The 21,385-nt window shown below is 31.3% G+C and overlaps 2 protein-coding genes across 2 annotated transcripts in view; both read right to left on the bottom strand.

Annotated features, from left to right (window-relative positions):
• Positions 1–12,419, bottom strand: part of LOC107720969 (colorectal mutant cancer protein-like) — a 126,519-nt gene extending 114,100 nt beyond the window's left edge. The window contains exons 1-2 of the mRNA XM_016528812.1: positions 12,413–12,419; positions 9,047–9,276 (exon numbers count right to left, since the gene is read on the bottom strand). Coding sequence (XP_016384298.1) covers positions 9,047–9,276; positions 12,413–12,419 — 237 coding nt within the window. The remainder of the gene's footprint in view (positions 1–9,046; positions 9,277–12,412) is intronic.
• Positions 12,420–12,542: 123 nt separating this feature from the next.
• On the bottom strand, positions 12,543–17,453 carry LOC107720968 (uncharacterized). The gene is made up of 3 exons (XM_016528811.1): positions 17,134–17,453; positions 14,105–14,349; positions 12,543–12,793 (listed from the first exon to the last, which is right to left on the bottom strand). The coding sequence occupies exons 1-3, from the start codon at positions 17,250–17,252 to the stop codon at positions 12,543–12,545; spliced, it is 615 nt and encodes a 204-aa protein (XP_016384297.1). The 5' UTR covers positions 17,253–17,453.
• Positions 17,454–21,385: the final 3,932 nt, after the last annotated feature.

The following is a 21,385-nucleotide window of genomic DNA, read 5'->3' as shown; positions in this document are numbered from 1 at the left end:
TCTGTGTGTGTGTGTGTGTGTGTGTGTGTGTGTGTGTTTATTTCCCAGGGTAGGAGAGGAAACAGTATTCACATTTATCATTTCAGACCATTCCCATGGTGAGTATTCGTCTTTTCATCTGTCCTCTAAATCTATATTAAAAAGTATATTCTGCAGTTCTTCCCTGTTGTACTGAATATTTATACTTTTCAAATTATCATATCAAAGTTAGAAATTCAAATATTGTGACAAAATTAATTTTGTAGGGTGCCACAAGTTTGTTAAAATTTCCAAAGGGTGCCGCGACTAAAAAAAGGTTGGGAAACACTGCTCTAAAGGATAAAACACACGTCTGGCCTTTAAAACGAGCAGCCTTCACAACGGCTGAAGAAAAACTGCTTGAAGCAGCACAACTGCGTCTGAAGGACACAAAGGTGAGAGAGACCGAGAACCTGCGGTAAACTCAATATATAATGAGGCTACAGAGCCAAACGAGACAAACTAACACAATATGAAGGCATCTCAAAGCGAGCCGTCCTACACAAACAGAGCGATCTTTCTGACCCGATGCCATTTCCCAACCAGACACAACACAGCAGTTTTCACAAACCTGTGTCATTTCTGAGCCACCAGCAGCTACAGAAAAGAAAAATAACAGCAATAATATATAGAAAAGCATCATTCTGGTCACCAATGACACATTTCATTAATTAAAATACAATCAAAAACATTAATACAATAAATTATAACTTTTTTCTATTCATAAATACTTTAAAATGTAGTTTTTTAATCTTAATTTTTTTTATTACTTATTTGTTCAGCGCATATTAATACACATTGTTTCAAAGCAGCCCATACAGCTCTTTTTTTTTTTTTTGGCCAAAATATATTTTAAATATATGCTGAACAAATGTTGTAAACAGTGGACCTCAAAGAAATATATTTTTTAAAATTTAAAATATATTTAGTTCAAACCTTCCAATACCAAAATATATTTTAAAATATATTTTCAGGAAGCCTACTGAAAATATATCAATTATCTAAATGCAAACATGATAAACAAAATATAGCCTAATAGAGATCAAAACTAGATTTATAATGATTTAATTTAATGATTTTTTTAAAAATTGTAAAGTATATAACTTTTGTATACCATTTATTCAAATGTTTTATATGTTCACAGGAGTTAAACAGACAACAAATAAAGATTTTGCTCAAAAGTGACATATATGAATGTATTTTCTTGGATTTAATATATGTGAATTTTTTTAATGCTTCTAAAAAAAATACATTTATATTTTTTAAATATATTTTCAAAAATATGGTCAAAAATATATTGGTAGAAAATATTTACATAAACATATTTCAGCAATTTTTTTAAATTTGAAAATATTTTTTTTTGCCACAGAAAATCATAATGTTCATGTTTATTATCTCTTAATGTCTTCATGCCTTATAGTCTCATTTAGCAGATAATATAGTTAGTTAACATTTTGCGACGATATAACCAATCAATCAGTTGAGATTTGCTATATAGCATATATCACCCTAGAGTGTATGTCTATGAATAAAGTTGGATAAAGTTTGAATAATACACATTTATTTGAAATAATCTGTACAATTATGAATGTCTTTACAGTCAATTTTCATCTATTTAATGCATCCGAGGTGAATAAATGTGCATTTCTTTCCAAAACACAAATGTCTTCATATTTGCATATACTGAATGGTAGTGTATATATACACACATCAGCATTATATCAGCCAAACTGATCTCTAGATATGCAACAACTGTTTTAAAAAAAAGCCAAATGAGTCGAACAATGCAACAACAAAAAAACAAGTGCCTGAAAAACATCCTTTTTCATTTAGGACCAAAACATCTGCATGCATGACTTTTATCGCTTTAAACGCACTTAAGTATTGAAAGTAAAAGTACAAGTAAATGCAAAATGGAAAAGAAGCAAATAAAAATATATAAAAAAGTTAATACACAGCTTGAGTAGCAAGATTGTGTTCAGTTTTAACTCTTTCTTCCATTTTGTAATTTTGGGTAAGAATAAGAAGCACTTCATCCGATACTTATAGTGTAATGAGTGAGTCATTGAGATTCAACCGATTCATTCAAACGGCTGATTCATTCAGAAACAAAGCATTTGACTGTGATGAATCACTGAATCATTTATTCAACCGATTCGTTCAACGAGCTGCCAGTGATCAAAATATTGAATATCAAGTCATTGAAAACGATCGTTTTGAGAATATGGTTGAGATCGAGATATCAAGAGAGTTTTTTGCTATTGCAGCAGTTAGAGATCCATCGATATAGCCTACTTGATAATGTCAGATCGCACATCATTACAACAACACTTACCACATTATCACAGACAATGCTGTATCGCACAGCACACCCTAGCCTCGACTTGAGTGGAAAATGAAGCTTCTGATTTCTGACTATTTTGTAGTAAGTAACGAATATGCTTCGGGGAAATGTATCAGAGTAAAAGTAAAAGTTGGCTGAAATATAAAAACTCAAGTAAAGAACAGATACTCCCAAAAAATACTTAAGTACTGTAACGAAGTATTATTACTTCGTTATATTACACCACTGGGTTTGCTGGATAACTATAACTAGAATTTTGAGTTACTAAAGACGTTTTTAACTTTAAACCGTTGCTTCCGGCTAAAATATGAGTCCATAAAGCATAATAACGCTTCCTTCAGTGAAAAAGTTCATCTCCTGTTGTCTCTCACATCAAAATCCAGCCACATATTTGTTTAGAGCTGTTCTGGCTTGTAAACAGTGCTTGATCTGTGCAGATTTCTCTCCTGATTCAGGAGGAAGCATTATTATGGATTATGGACTCAATGTATTTTAGTTAAAAACGTCGTGATGTTTTTATCAGCTGTTTGGACTCTCATTCTGACGGCACCCATTCACATCCATTGGTGAGCAAGTGATGCAATGCTACATTTCTCTAAATCTGATGAAGAAACAAACTCATCCTAATCTTGATTGGCCTGAGGGTGAGCACATTTATAGCACATTTTCCTTTTTGGTTGAACTATTCCTTTAAGTTAAGAAAATCCTTCGTTATAGTAGGACCCTATGATTTATATGTGTAAAACGTGAATGGAATCTCAGAATCATAAATAAAAATAAAAATTAAATTTACTGTGTAGTGTGGAATGTCACCGATTTTGGCAAATTTTGAATTTTTTTTGGAAAATGCAGAATTTGGGAAAAAATTTAAAAGATTTCATAGGACCCTAAAAATTTGTATATATATATATACATATATATATATATATAGTATAATTATGAGCAAAGGTCTTTTTTAACTTAGTTTTTTTTGTGCAATCTTTGTGCATTTATATTTATATACAAACCACAAAATAAGACTGAAACAACCAACAAAATGCCACTAAACTACTTAGTAAATGTCTTTTTAAAATCAAATCAACTACTCTTCTTAAATCTTAAAGATGATGTTCCAATTGGAAACAATGACAAAGAACACAGTCACAGACCGAAGCACGTTTCAATCTGGACTCAACGTGATCTTCTGGAGACTGGACAGACTGAAGATGATTTGCAAGGCGCTCCACTAAACGTGACTTTGACGGATGGCCTTCATGCATTAGTGAGGTGGGGACATTAGCGCTTGAGGCAGAACGCAGCGCTCAGCAGATAATGTCCATAATGAAATTTGAGCTCTAAGTGGAGGATGAAGTGACCGAGAGAAAACCAGAGAGACAGAGAGGTTTAAATACCAGCAGAGAGACGGCAGATCTTCAACATCCATCCAATATATCAGCAGGCGCTAAAGTCGCTTTCTAACAGAGTATTAGAGATTCTCAGAAAGAGAAAAACAAGAACGAAAAGCTTTAAACCGTCTTACTATTAATAAAGTCTGTCAACAACTACAGCAGTGTTGATTGGCACGTAAACAATTACAGTCAGCTAGATTATAACTAGGGTTGCAAAAAGGTGGACAATTTCCAGTAAATTTCTGTAACATTCCAGAAATTTTGGAAAATATCCAGGATTTTTTGGAATATTCCAGGGATTTTTGGAAAGTTTCCAGAAATTTACCGGAAATTTTCCACCTCTTTGCAACCCTAATTATAACTTATATAGTTAATTTAGAATAACACTAAAGTCATGAGAACTATGAATAAACATGGATGCACACAATTTATTAGTCTACGAAACTGATTTAAATTTTTTTAAACAAAAAAAAAAATCTTCAGATCAAAAGGTTTTAAGATCATAAGAAACTAATTCAGTAATAGTGTGTTTATTAAATAATCAATGGACAGAAATGTAATCTATCAATAAATCACTAGTACTTCTTAGATTAAGTAATGATAACATTTAACAATAAGGCCCCATTAGTTAATGTATTAACTAAATTAACTAACAATGAGCAATTCATTTGTTACAGTATTTATTAATCTTTGTTAATATTAGGTAATATAAACATAATGTAATGTTAGTTCATGTAAGCTCAGCTCCATTAAATAATATTAACAAATACAACATTTTTTATGTTAGTAATGTTATAACAAATGTCAAAATTAACATTAACTAAGATTAATAAATGAATCAATTATTTTAGAATTATTAACAAATGGAATAATATAAAGTTAACAAATGGAAAAATGTAACCTTATTGAAAAGTGTTAGCGATCAACTTTTAAAATATATATTTTTTAATATATTATTATTATATTTTATTATAATATATGTGTGTGTGTGTGTATGCATATATATATATTTTTTTTTTTGCTGGCTTGTTTGTTTGTTTGTTTCTCAATCTCACACTTAGTTCCTGAAGAAATTAATTAGACAAAGACACATATTAATGGAAAACACACATACACACGTTCATTATTTTTCATTGTTAGTTCAAGTTAATTAATGCACTTAATGTTAACAAATGAAACCTTATTGTAAAAAAAATGGAACTTTGTTTAAAAAAAAAAAAAAAAATCAGATTTTTGTTTTTTCTCTTTTTTTCTCTGTTTGTCACTCTGACTTACTTCCTGAAAAACTTAATTAAACCCAAAAAAACAGATGGACATAAAACACAAAGCACACACATAAATTCCCACAAAGCATCTTTAACTGCTCAATAAAAACTACAGATGCTGCCTAATGAAGAAAAGTGTAAACTACAGCAAAACACAGCCTAAATGCAACCTCAACAAAACATCACTGCCATCCTTCACAAACTCACGACGGACATTATTTATGTTAAACATGCAGTTAACGAGAGTTCGTCTTAATAATCAAGAAACTAAATCATTGAGCAGCACAAAATCACAAAGCACTGCTTCTGAAGTACAACATCCACAAATAAAAACAGCTAAAATGGTCATCCTGAAGTAGAGAAGTACAAATAAACCTGCGAAAGCATGTAAAAACACGCGCTGGTGATGTGCTCTCTAATGATTCGGTACAGCTTTACTGCTGTAACCAGATCGGCTGTATAACTATAGGCTATAGATCTCTGCCACAATTCTGCGCGTGAAAGATCATATATATCATAGAATTGTGGCAGAGATGTAATCCCATATATAACGGCTGTCCATCAGCGGAGCGGAGCTGTTCAAACATCACACGACACGAACACATTCCTGCATCACTATAAACGCACGCGCTCTCTGACGTCACCTACACTAATACATGCCATATGTCAGAGCAGAGCAGCCCAGAGACACTGATAACACACAACAGTGATGTACGAACCACACACACACACACACACCTCTAGAGAATACATGGCGGCAAATTGCATTTTGTGCAATCGCTGTAATGAATATTGGTGCATTACAGATAAAGCGATGAATCGCATGAAATCTGACGAGAACATGTCCTGCTCATGTTTTACTTCACAATAACATGAAAAAATATACATTTTGCATAAAGAAAATTAATTCTTGGAGACTTTAAACCAATATAAACAAACAATACACACATTTTATTTACTTTAATGATTATTATTATTATTAATAAAAATGTTATTAACAAAATATTATTAACACACGTTTTATTTACTTTAATAGTTATTATTAATAACAACAACAATAAATGTTATTAATAAAAATATGAATAAATATAAGTTTCTTAATATTTTTACAGAATACATTCATATAATATATAATATAAATATTATATACAAATTTATAATAAAATATAAAATGTATAAATATAAAATATGTGTATGTATATATATTTTATATTTATACATTTTATGTAATAAACAATATTATTATTATTATTATTTAAAAAATGACATAAATCTGAGAATCATCACTGAGATTGATGAGAATTACATAAAATCTCAGCAGAAAAACATGTGTACAGTAATGACAATATAGCGGTTAAATGTGCAAAACTGACATAAAAACATACTTTGCTTTTGGATCAAAATAAAGGTTGGTTGATCTTGATGCAGAGCGCAGACACACAAACAGCAGTCGTACGTTCCTCACATGCACTCCAAAGCAGACGCTGAACAAGAGAACACTGATGAGCAGATGTTACAACAAACGCCTGCTGACAGCACTTCATTCATCTTCATTCATGTCAAAACAACATGATATATTTCACTCATCTTTATGACCAGGAAAGTTTCCCTCATGCCAAAGCCTTCAAATCAGTTAAAAGCTCTCATCAGGAAATTAAACTGCTTTCAGTGATAAAAAAAGACCAAACAAAGGAGCGAAACCACTGAGATCAGATCCACTGCAGGACTCGCATTCATCAGTGATAACCTCACAGCGCCATCTACAGACTCACTAACACACTGCATCGAGCTAAGCCAAGGGCCAGGAAATTATGACATACTAACTCATAATCCAGATCAAAAGTTGAAATTATGACATACTAACTCAGAATTATGAGATCAAAAGTTGAAATTCTGACATACGAAATCATAATTATGAGATCAAAAGTCAAAATTCTGACATACTAATTCATAATCGAGATCAAAAGCTGAAATTATGACATACTAATTCATAATTATGAGATCAAAAGTCAAGATCAAAAGTTGAAATTGACATACGAAATCATAATTATGAGATCAAAAGTCAAAATTCTGACATACTAATTCATAATCGAGATCAAAAGCTGAAATTATGACATACTAATTCATAATTATGAGATCAAAAGTCAAAATTCTGACATACTAATTCATAATCGAGATCAAAAGCTGAAATTATGACATACTAATTCATAATTATGAGATCAAAAGTCAAAATTATGACATATTACTAATTCAGAATTGAGATGAAAAGTTGAAATTATGACATACTAATTTATAATTATGAGATCAAAAGTTGAAACTGACATACTAATACATAATTATGAGATCAAAATTATGACATACTAATTCATAATCGAGATCAAAAGTTACAATTCTGACATACCAATTCATAATTATGAGATAAAAAGTCACAATTCTGACATACTAATTCATAATTATGAGATAAAAAGTCAAAATTCTGACATACTAATTCAGAATTATGAAATCAAAAGTTGAAATGATGACAATTCATAATTGAGATCAAAAGTTGAAATTATGACATACTAATTTATAATTTTGAGATAAAAAGTTGATATTGACATACTAATTCATAATTATGAGATCAAAAGTCAAAATTATGGCATACTAATTCATAAATGAGATCAAAAATTGAAATTATAACATACTAAATTGAAATTATGAGATTTATGTTATAATTTATGATTATGATTTATAATGAATTATGATAATCTCACAATTGTGAAGTCATAATTATATATTTTAATACTAATAAAGTTAATATTAGTTTTTGCTTTATCTCAACATTTCAAATTAGTATGTCATAATTTCGAATTTTATATTATAATTTTGACTAATTATAATTTGCCAAAGCATGATTTTTTTTTTTATTTGGTGGAAATAGGCTTCCATACATTTTTGCCCCAAAAATCAAATAAAAGAAATTAAAAAGTTTGAATCTATTTTTAACCTATTTTAATGACCATTAAAATGCACAGAGTTTGTTTGTAATTCAGTCAATCAGTTTCTCACTACTGTAATAAAGTATTTTTAAAAATTCTGCAATGAAGCATTAACGCAAATGCACACCTTGACTTTCTGCCAAAATGTTGATAAAAAAAATAAACATAAGTGCATGCAGTTATAAATTTCTTTAACAATTCTGTAATACAATGATTTTTATTTAAATCAGCAAAAATGAAATCCAGTACAACAAATACTAACGTAATATACCTCATTGCCATAAAGGAAAAAATATTATTTGTTTTGTAATCTATCTATACATCTTCATAATATTTGCTGTACTTCCTTTTCATTTGTGCTGATTTAAATAAAAAATATATACACATTTTATTTACTTTTATAGCTTAAAATATATATATATTTATTAATATTTTAATATGTTTTAATAATAATAATATTAATTATAATTATTAAAGTGAATAAAAAAATTTATAACATTTTTATTTACATGAATAGTTACTAATAATATTATTAGTAATCAAAATATTAATAAAAATGTATTTTATTACTAATAAAAATATGAGTAAAAATGCAGAAAATCTACTGAGAATCAGCACTTAGAATATGTACAGTAAAGATAATATATGGGTTAAATGTTATGAAAATAATGTCACAGTAATGACGCTGATCATTTGTTGCATCTAGGGTTGCAAAGGGGTGGAAAATTTCCGGTAAATTTCCGGAAACTTTCCAAAAATCCCTGGAATATTCCAAAAAAAATCCTGGAAAGTTTCCAAAATTTATGGAATATTTCCTAAATTTACTGGAAATGTTCCACCTTTTTGCAACCCTAGTTGCATCACGCCTGGTTAGAACAAAAGTAACACGAAAAAACACATACGGTCCATCAAATTCACATCGCACTGAAATTCCCAAACACATCACAAGCAGTTCATCACTATAATGCAATAACCACATGAAATCAACTAATTCTTGCCAATTCCAACCAACCAATCAATCAAAGCCAGCTGTTAAATAGTGGTCAGACTCACAGTATTGGCCAGTTCCAGGTAGCTCCCCCCCAGAGCCCCGCTGCGGCCGGAGGGACGCTGGGACAGGAGCTTGTGAAGTCCAGCCGAAGGCTCCAGAACACTGGGCTGATCCACAAGTTTCTGGAGTAACGGTGCGCTCTGCTGCGGAGGATGCACTTGTCTCAGAGACTGCAGGTCTGGACTCTGTAAGTCTCGAGCTCCAGAATCAAACTCCCAGCTCTCACGAGCGCCTGCGGGAACAAACACAAACACAAACACACGGCATGCATTACACTACATTGAACGCAGAACGGGATGCCAGACAAAAAGACAAAGATACAAGACTTAATGAGGGATAACTACAATCCCATGAACCATTGCGAAAAAACAATAGAGGAATATAAAACTGTCAATTTAAAGTTGTTACTTATGCATATAGAAAAAAGTATATATTGTAAGTCAAAATTATGACATACTAATTCATAATCGAGATCAAAAGTTACAATTCTGACATACCAATTCATAATTATGAGATAAAAAGTCACAATTCTGACATACTAATTCATAATTATGAGATAAAAAGTCAAAATTCTGACATACTAATTCAGAATTATGAAATCAAAAGTTGAAATGATGACAATTCATAATTGAGATCAAAAGTTGAAATTATGACATACTAATTTATAATTTTGAGATAAAAAGTTGATATTGACATACTAATTCATAATTATGAGATCAAAAGTCTAAATTCTGACATACCAATTCATAATCGAGATCAAAAGTTGAAATTATGACATACTAACTCAGAATTATGAGATCAAAAGTTGAAATTGACATACTAATTCATAATTATGAGATCAAAAGTCAAAATTCTGACATACTAATTCATAATTATAAGATAAAATGTCAAAATTCTGACATATTAATTCATAATCGAGATCAAAAGTTGAAATTATGACATACCAATTCATAATCGAGATCAAAAGTTGAAATTATGACATACTAATTCATAATTATGAGATCAAAAGCTGAAATTATGACATACTAATTTATAATTATGAGATCAAAAGTTGAAATTGACATACTAATTCATAATCGAGATCAAGTCAAAATTATGACATACTAATTAAGAATTATGAGATCAAGTCGAAATTATGACATACTAATTCATAATTATAAGATAAAATGTCAAAATTCTGACATATTAATTCATAATCGAGATCAAAAGTCAAAATTATGACATACTAATTCATAATCGAGATCAAAAGTTGAAATTATGACAATACATAATTGAGATCAAAAGTTGAAATTATGACATACGAAATCATAATTATGAGATCAAAAGTCAAAATTCTGACATACTAATTCATAATCGAGATCAAAAGCTGAAATTATGACATACTAGTTCATAATTATGAGATCAAAAGTCAAAATTATGACATACTAATTCATAATCGAGATCAAAAGTTGAAATTATGACATACTAATTCAGAATTATGAGATCAAAAGTTGAAATTAGGACAATTCATAATTGAGATCAAAAGTCAAAATTATGACATACTAATTCATAATCGAGATCAAAAGTTGAAATTATGACATATAATTAAGAATTATGAGATCAAAAGTTGAAATTATGACAATTCATAATTGAGATCAAAAGTTGAAATTATGACATACTAATTAAGAATTATGAGATCAAAAGTTGAAATTATGACACTAATTTATAATTATGAGATCAAAAGTTAAAATTATGACATACTAATTCATAATTATGAGATCAAAAGTTGCAATTATGACAATTCATAATTGAGATCAAAAGTTGAAATGATGACAATTCATAAATGAGATCAAAAGTTGAAATTATGACATACTAAATAATTATGAGTTCAAAAGTTGCAATTATTACAATTCATAATTGAGATCAAAAGTTGAAATTATGACATACTAATTCATAATTATGAGATCAAAAGTCAAAATTATGGCATACTAATTCATAATTGAGATCAAAAGCTGAAACTATGACAAACTAATTCATAATTATGAGATCAAAAGTCAAAATTATGGCATACTAATTCATAAATGAGATCAAAAGTTGAAATTATGACATACTAATTCAGAATTATGAGATCAAAAGTCAAAATTATGGCATACTAATTCATAAATGAGATCAAAAATTGAAATTATAACATACTAAATTGAAATTATGAGATTTATGTTATAATTTATGATTATGATTTATAATGAATTATGATAATCTCACAATTGTGAAGTCATAATTATATATTTTAATACTAATAAAGTTAATATTAGTTTTTGCTTTATCTCAACATTTCAAATTAGTATGTCATAATTTCGAATTTTATATTATAATTTTGACTAATTATAATTTGCCAAAGCATGATTTTTTTTTTTATTTGGTGGAAATAGGCTTCCATACATTTTTGCCCCAAAAATCAAATAAAAGAAATTAAAAAGTTTGAATCTATTTTTAACCTATTTTAATGACCATTAAAATGCACAGAGTTTGTTTGTAATTCAGTCAATCAGTTTCTCACTACTGTAATAAAGTATTTTTAAAAATTCTGCAATGAAGCATTAACGCAAATGCACACCTTGACTTTCTGCCAAAATGTTGATAAAAAAAATAAACATAAGTGCATGCAGTTATAAATTTCTTTAACAATTCTGTAATACAATGATTTTTATTTAAATCAGCAAAAATGAAATCCAGTACAACAAATACTAACGTAATATACCTCATTGCCATAAAGGAAAAAATATTATTTGTTTTGTAATCTATCTATACATCTTCATAATATTTGCTGTACTTCCTTTTCATTTGTGCTGATTTAAATAAAAAATATATACACATTTTATTTACTTTTATAGCTTAAAATATATATATATTTATTAATATTTTAATATGTTTTAATAATAATAATATTAATTATAATTATTAAAGTGAATAAAAAAATTTATAACATTTTTATTTACATGAATAGTTACTAATAATATTATTAGTAATCAAAATATTAATAAAAATGTATTTTATTACTAATAAAAATATGAGTAAAAATGCAGAAAATCTACTGAGAATCAGCACTTAGAATATGTACAGTAAAGATAATATATGGGTTAAATGTTATGAAAATAATGTCACAGTAATGACGCTGATCATTTGTTGCATCTAGGGTTGCAAAGGGGTGGAAAATTTCCGGTAAATTTCCAGAAACTTTCCAAAAATCCCTGGAATATTCCAAAAAAAATCCTGGAAAGTTTCCAAAATTTATGGAATATTTCCTAAATTTACTGGAAATGTTCCACCTTTTTGCAACCCTAGTTGCATCACGCCTGGTTAGAACAAAAGTAACACGAAAAAACACATACGGTCCATCAAATTCACATCGCACTGAAATTCCCAAACACATCACAAGCAGTTCATCACTATAATGCAATAACCACATGAAATCAACTAATTCTTGCCAATTCCAACCAACCAATCAATCAAAGCCAGCTGTTAAATAGTGGTCAGACTCACAGTATTGGCCAGTTCCAGGTAGCTCCCCCCCAGAGCCCCGCTGCGGCCGGAGGGACGCTGGGACAGGAGCTTGTGAAGTCCAGCCGAAGGCTCCAGAACACTGGGCTGATCCACAAGTTTCTGGAGTAACGGTGCGCTCTGCTGCGGAGGATGCACTTGTCTCAGAGACTGCAGGTCTGGACTCTGTAAGTCTCGAGCTCCAGAATCAAACTCCCAGCTCTCACGAGCGCCTGCGGGAACAAACACAAACACAAACACACGGCATGCATTACACTACATTGAACGCAGAACGGGATGCCAGACAAAAAGACAAAGATACAAGACTTAATGAGGGATAACTACAATCCCATGAACCATTGCGAAAAAACAATAGAGGAATATAAAACTGTCAATTTAAAGTTGTTACTTATGCATATAGAAAAAAGTATATATTGTAAGCTTATTGCAAAATGTGCAAATATATACATATATTTCAGTGTTTTGAGAGTGTAGTGAGACTGACTCTATTATGCCAGAATCACGGGCAATGTAATTTGTCTTGCCAGGAATTCTGCTATTAAACAATTATTTTAAGAAAAATATGGCTTCAACAAAAGCATAAACCATCAATCAACAACCTCAGAGCTCACAGTAGGTCTGTCTTTAAAAATAATTTCTATACCCATATGGAATTATTGCATATTTGTCCATTATTGCTAATAAAATGTGTGATTTTTAATACAAATAAATGATAATAATAAAACTGTTGCACTCTATATTTTCATTCACTGTCCATTATTGCTAATAAAAATGCATGATTTTTAATGCAAAAAAGACACTGTTGCACTCTATTTTGTCAATTATTGCTAATAAAAATGTGATTTTTAATACAAAAAAAAAACTGTTGCACTCTATATTTTTGTCTATTAATGCAAAAAAAAATTTGGGTTTTATTACAAATATTATATTGTTGCACTCTACATTTTTGCTTATTAATGCTAATAAAAATGTGTGATTTTTAATGCAAAAAAGACACTGTTGCACTCTATTTTGTCAATTATTGCTAATAAAAATGTGATTTTTAATACAAAAAAAAACTGTTGCACTCTATATTTTTGTCTATTAATGGAAATAAAAATGTGAGTTTTATTACAAATATTATATTATTGCACTCTACATTTTTGCTTATTAATGCTAATAAAAATGTGTGATTTTTAATACAAAAAAATATATAGTTGCACTCTGTATTTTTGTCCATTATTGCTAATAAAATGTGTGGTTTTTAATACAAATAATACAGTTGCACTCTATATTTTTGTCTAATAATGCTAATAAAAATTTGCGATTTTTAATTTAAAAATTATACTGTTGCACTCCACATTTTTGTCCATCAATAATGATACAGTTGCACTTACATTACTGTCCATAATGCGACTAAAAAATATGTATACTAAATTATTACACACAAAAAATGTATTTATTAATTGGACATTAATTGCTCTGAAAAACTCATTTTAGATTTAGCTGAGATCTGGACAGGAGAATCATCGTAGAGAACATACCTAGACTATTCTCGCTGCTGGTGGGCCAGGAGGCCACGTGTTCATGAAGTGTCCTCTTCTCCGAGTCGCTGGAGAGCAGCGATAGCTGTCCTTCCTCCTTGCGGATCTCGTTGACCAGCTGCATGCGGCAGCGTGTGAAGGCTTCGAAGGAGATGTTTCCTCGCTCGTCTGCGCCGAGCTGCCCCATGATCTCTGCCACCGAATCCTCCATGTTCAGCTGCCGGCAGACCATCAGCAGATCATTCCTGACCGAGACAGAGAGAGAGACAGAAGCTTGAGATTCAAGAGAGTTGCAAATGAGATCTTATTTTATCCAAGTCATCCCAAATTGTATTTGGACAGTTTAGTCAGAAAAGCATGAAAAAGTGTCTGTATCAGCAGGATATTTTCTCACAACTGAACTGATTTCATCACATTCACTATGAACATCTTCCACTGACGTTTCACAATCACCTTCAGTCGCGAAATATCAAAAATATGATTTGTCAACACATGAACGATCAAGCAAAGTCGCATTTACAAGTGAGAAACTAGTTAATCTATAAATTCCATCAGTGTCTCAGCAATGGATGCTCTGCAGTGAATGGGTGCCGTCAGAATGAGAGTCCAAACAGCTGATAAAAACAGTCTTAAGACTTCGTCTTCTTTATAAAACCAAGCAAAAGAACAAAATACATTCAACGTAATACTCACGCTCTGCGGTCGTGGTCGATCCTGTTTATCTTTCCTCCAATGAACACGCGGATCTTGCAGTCGCGCCATTTATTTTTGTTGGTTAGCAAATACGGTATCAAAAGAGTCAAGCCTACAATGAGTAATCAATCACAGCGTCATTTATTGAAGCTACATAATCATCAAACTACACTGAAATGGAAATAACTCTTTACCTCCGTCGTCAAACAGCCACCAAACATCAATGGTTCCTTTGCTCTGTTTCTTCTGGAACTGTTGACTAGCGGTCAGAAGTTTCTCGTCCGCAGGACTGAGCTGCATCGGAGGCTTCTTGGTGTCTGAAACCACACATGCATCGTCAAGAGAGGAGAAATTAGCATCAGCTTACCAGGTACATAAATCTGAGACACCAAAAGCCATTCCGTGGAGAATTAACATTCATCGTGAATTTACACTCTAAAAAATGCTGGGCTGTTTCAACCCAACTTTGGGTCAAATATGGACTAACCCAACTTTTGGGTTAAAACTTTGATTTAAAAATTTAACCCAACAGCTGGGTTAGTTCATATTTGACCCAACATTGGGTTGAAACAACCTAGCATTTTTAAAGTGTAAGAACAAGATCAGGACTAATCCCTGAGCGTATTGAGTCTGAGGTTCTGAAGAACACAAATCTGTACATTCCTACATTGAAGGAAATTCATGAACTGGAGGATATTTGGAGTAGCTCTAATGGGAACACAATAAAATGGACAAAGACTTGAGCTCAGTCTTTTTCCGGTTTACTCTCTTCACACAAACACTCATTAAAGGATTAGTTCACCCAAAAGATGAAAATGTTTCCAAACAGCTGATAAAAACATCACAATAATCCACAAGTAATCCACAGCACTCCAGTCCATCAGTTAACATCTGGAGAAGACAAAAGCTGAAACTAATCCAGCATTAAGACGTTTTTAACTCGAATACATGCGAGTCCATAATCCATAATAACTCTTCCTCCAGTGAAAAGGTGTTCTGGTGTGAATCTGGAGAGAAATCTGCAGAGATCAAGCAGCGTTTAAACAGCTCTAAACAAATATGTGGCTGGATTTTGATGTGAGAGACAACAGCAGACGCACTTTTTCACTGGAGGAAGCGTTATTATGGATTATGGACTCGGTTTGAAGTTAAAAACGTCTTAATGCTGGATTTGTTTCAGCTTTTGTCTTCTTCAGATGTTAACTGATGGACTGGAGTGCTGTGGATTATTGTGATGTTTTTATCAGCTGTTTGGACTCTCATTCTGACGGCACCCATTCACTGCAGAGCATCCATTGCTGAGACACTGATGCAATGCTACATTTCTACAAATCTGATGAAGAAACAAACTCATCTACATGTTGGATGGCCTGAAGGTGAGTACATTTTCAGCAACTTTTCATTTTTGGGTGAACGACTCCTTTAAGGCATTATGTATGAAACAGCTTACAGACAATATCGCTACACATTTCTCATAATTCACAGTTTACTTTACGTTTGTTAAACATCATGCATAAAGAATTGCTATAAAAAGTTAAATAATATAAAAAAGCTAAATTAAATCATATAGATGTAACATATAAAATGTATTAAGCTTCTGTATGATTTGTATGACCTGAATGCATGACATGCTGTAGCCCAATACCAAATACTCAACTCAAAAGTTGCATGTCTTCATTTTCAACACCAGATGTATTCTATAAAGCTTAACACATTTCACATGTTTTTGCATGTAAAGTATGTTTGTGCATCTTTCTGTTTTATATTTTGTATCTAATGCAATGACAATTAGACATTTTTAAGAGTCATTTTAAGTGTCCAAATACTTTAGGAGCAGATGCATGATTTTTTTTTTTTTTACGATACAAATCTCTTTTTATTTAATCACATCGAAGCATGCAGTTGTCTTTTTTAGCAAAGTATAAGACAAAATGCTTTTGCAAATCAGTTCTGATGCCACTAGTATCACCTCTTCAGAATCACTTTAATTCATCAAATTGCAGAAATGTATGCAAGATGTCCCGCCAGCAACACGAACACACGATCAGCACTGAAACAAGTTCAGAAACATCAACAAACGCCAGTGTAGCGGATGAGGATGAAACATTTCCCGTCACTTCCGACGCTCCAACTACAGACTTCTGACAACCCCGGGAGCGTCCAAACAAACTTCATACGTCTTATTATGTTTGTTTGCGCTCTTTGCACGAATTAAATCGTACTATCGTTGCTTTGCGATCGTTCATACAAGCTAAAAACGCTCGTGACATCACCGCGCCCGTCGAATCTTATTCCGCACGTAAACGCGTCAGAGTGAGTTTGGTGTAGTTTCTGACCGGTTAATGTAGCCGTCTCCGTCCCCGTCACACGTCTGGAAGAGCCGCCGCACGCGCTCCTCCTCCGCGGTGCTGCACGAGTCGCTGCTGCCGCTGCTGCCGCTCTCCGCCGCCGCCATCACGATCACAGGCGCTCGCTCAAACACGCTCCATGGGTGTGTTGGTGTCAGTGCACTCTGGTTTCGTTTAAAATGCTATATCTAAAACTGCATATTCTTTTTAACTACTTTGCATATTGTAGAACATAACAGATATTATATTATCCATTCCAAAATAAAAAAACAAAACAAAGGGACTTACAAAAGTAAAAAAGTTTGTTTTATTGTACATATACATGTATATTTATTTCAAAAGTTGAAATTATGACATACTAATTCACTGAATATTTACTTATAAATAAATTTATATTTATGTTATTATAAAGATATTTATATTTGTTTTAGTTTATTTTGAATAATATTAAATTTTTTTAATAAATGTATATTTATTTTATTCTGAATAACATTTGATTTTAAATACATTTATTATATTTATTTTAGCTTATTTTGAATAGTATTTATTTTTAAATAAATGTATATTTAATTTATTTTGAATATTATGTATTTATTTTAAATAAATGAATATATTTTTTCTATTTTAAAGGCATTAATTTTTTATTTTATTTTGAATAATGTTTATTTTATTTTAAATAACTTCATATTTTTTGTTTCATTTTAAACACATTTATATTTTATTTTGAATACTATTTATTTTCAAATACATTTATTTATTTAGAATACTATATATTTTATTTTAAATAAATTTATATAAATTTTTTTGTTCATTCTAAACATTTGTTTTATTTAAAAGGCATATATTTATTTTATTAATAGGGCTGTGCGATATATATCGTCTAATTGTTGTTTAAACGATATGCGATTTGACATTATCGACTATAAAAAAACAAACAAAAAAAACAGAAAACCCAGAGAGTGCATGCATGTGAAGTCTAGGTTAGACTACTGCGCACATTTAGAGTTCACGCTGTCACTGCATGATTTAGTCTATTAAAATGCATTTAGAATTCCTCAAACTTAAAGATATGACTTTTATATGTCTTTTCACTTTTTACCCCCAAAATCATTTCAAATATCACTATTTAAAACATCAATACATTATTCATGCATTTGTAACTGCAGGTTAAATGCGTTCATGTCCTGCATTAAACAGTCTGTGTGAATGCATCATTTGCAGTTTATGTGCCACCTCTGCATTGCAAACAAATTTTGTTGATACTGATTTCATTTGATTGGTTGCAGCCCTATAGTGTCTTACTATTTAAATTTATTGATTAAATGTAAGAATTTGACACAAAAGATGATGCATACATTTAATAAGGTTAGAAAAAAGTAGAAAATGCCCATGAAAGGTACAAATCCATTTAAACGTATTGAAAAAGTAAATTTCTGTTACTCCTGCAAACCAGGGGCGGATAGTGATTTGGGGGCCCCAGACAAAATATAGGAATTGGGCCCTATATATTTGCACACATTTACCTAGATCAGCCTTGAGGTTCCTTTTTTGTTGTGATGCTTGCTGCTGCACAATGGTGCCCCACAGTTGTGTCCAATGTTTCTACATTCTTCATGTACATGTTATAATGGCTTTCTTTCATGCTGTAGACCACGAAATAGCGATTGATTTACAGTTTTCACAAAAACAAAATAAATTATAAAATGATAAACCTCACAATTGAGCCTTTAAACCATTTTTTAAGAAAAGAGATGAGTCGGAAGTATAAATTATGATATTAATTTAAAACTGGGTTACGTGGGTGGATTTTCGCATTGGTCTGAACAAAAACTGCAGAATTCTCTGCCAGCAGGAGGCGCTTTTGGAACATCAGAAATACAGCGGATTCCTCGGTAACGGCTGTAAACAAAGCAGCGCTGCTCATAAACGCTACTTTATCAGATAAAATAAAAAAATGCCACCGAAACTTTTCTGAAGACAGGCGGTTCCCTTCAGAGATATAAAAACTTTAATTAGTGAGAATGAGAAAAATATAGCCTATATTGAGGAGGAAAGTTACCAGCGTAAGCCTGTGTGCCAAAGGCTGTCTAATTCTAAACAAATACACTTATTTTAGTTATTTTAACTACAAATTTAAATGAAAAAATAATGAAATGGAAATTATACATTACACAACTAAGGATTATATCAACCAAACAAGTAACTGCGTATGCGTCCTCTATTTGGGTCCTTCTCATAAATAAGCAGCATTTAAAACAATAAACATATAATACGCACTGTAGCGCAATATTTAATTACAGCTTCAGATACATGATATTTTCATTTGCTACAAGCAGGATACACGTGAAGTGTGTTCAACTCAGACACGCAGACGGTTGTCGTGGTGATAAACACTGTAAAAAGCAACTATTCTCATGTCAGTGCTTAATGCGCATCTCGTATATGAAAAGCATTTTAGGGGGCCCTTGGCTTTTGGGGGCCCAAGGCGGTCGCCTACCTTTGCCTAATGGGTAAGTCCGCCTCTGCTGCAAACTAATCATCGCACAGAATATGAAGACTATCAGAAGTGTTAGGAGTCAGCTGTCCATACCTGCCAAAATACCAGCACAATAACATGCTCGGCAAAATATTGAGATATCATTTTTTTTTGTCATTTTCACACACCCACAGTGTGGGTTTGGTGAAGTGTAGCACAAACAAACTTTTTTTTTACCCCACGTGTTTCCTCTAAACTGACCCACAACCTAATCAGTTTGTACACAGAAATTCATTCATTCAAACAATCAATTCAGGCCAAACATGCATAAAAACAGCTTTTACAAACCCATTGCACATGTTTTATTGAAAGTATAATCTATCAAATGTAATTAACTAATCATGTAATACCATTATTAAATATAAGTGTCGGTATAACACTTCTATAATGAATGAATGATCCAATGACTCAAGACATTTACCGCCTACTGTAAGTTTTAGTTTCTTATTTACTGTATCATTTCATATTTCCATAACAAAAAAAAAAAATTCTAAAAATAACATTTATAGCCCTTATATGCATTGTTATATATCTCCCGTCATACTAATGTGTAAATTTGGTTTGATCAAACTGCAAATATAGGATGAGCAGTCAGATATAGACGTAGTTAATTTTGGTAGAAGTGAGAAAGAAAAGAGATGAAAATGAGATGTGGAGGAAGAACAAAACACAAATCTGACTGAAAAACATTCTTCCAGACCTGAAAGTCATCAAACTATTGGTTGCCCTTTGACCTCACATGTGTTTCCAGCACGACTAAAGGCTTTTATTCCATTCAGAGAAATCACTGCTGATCATGTGTCAATATTTAGTCGCTTGCGCAACTCTTTTCTGCAGAGAAAAAAGGCCCAAACACTTTAAAGCTCTGATGGAGAACGGATGAGTATCAGAAGAGGAACCCAAAGCTAAAGACAATAATAGGAAGCTTTTAAAAAAGCAGCGAGACCTTTTAAAAAATTCCTGAGCAGAGATCAGAACAAAAACATCAGCGATCCGTCCAAACAAGAACATTTCTCACATTAGCCGAGGAAACAGAAGAACGGCTGAGGAAGAGGATGGATCTGGAAGGAAACTGCAGGTCAGAAAACACAAACAATAATAGGAGCTCATTCACTTTCTCTGTGGATCAGTGTGATTTCAGTATTATTTATATACTCGTATCATTTTTATTAAAATTCATTAACATGAATAAAATTATATCTTTTATGTTTAAAGTATTATTTCATCAAAAAATTTTTTCATATTTCCATTAAAAAAAATCTGAAAAAAAAAAAAAAATCCATGTTAACAAAAAAATTATTAAAGGGATAATTCACCCAAAAATTAAAAATTAAAATAAAAATTTCCTTCTAAAGCTACTTTTTGTAATGTCTATTTGATGTTTTTCTCATTTAATGGCTTTAAATGATCCTTTGGGGGTGATTTCTCAGACAGATCTGATGAGAGTATATAATAAATATAATAAAAATTAAAAAATTTAAGCCAAATTATGCCGATGCCAACATGGACAGGTTTCATGACATAAAATAAAAAATAAAGTGAATTAATTGCTGTCCAGTCTATGTTAAGTTAATTTTGTTGAACTTACACTATTTATATATTTACTTTTTATTTGTTTTAGTTTTTATTTTATTCATTTAAAATTTAGATAAAGTTCTAGTAGTTTTGTTGTGCTTTTGTCATTTTTATTAGTTAATTAAAAAA

The sequence above is a fragment of the Sinocyclocheilus rhinocerous genome, unplaced genomic scaffold (assembly GCF_001515625.1).
Source record: "Sinocyclocheilus rhinocerous isolate Xijiao unplaced genomic scaffold, SAMN03320098_v1.1 scaffold4256, whole genome shotgun sequence".
NCBI classification, from domain to species: domain Eukaryota; kingdom Metazoa; phylum Chordata; class Actinopteri; order Cypriniformes; family Cyprinidae; genus Sinocyclocheilus; species Sinocyclocheilus rhinocerous.
Note: the sequence above shows the minus strand (reverse complement) of the source record. Positions and strands in the feature narration are given on the sequence as shown.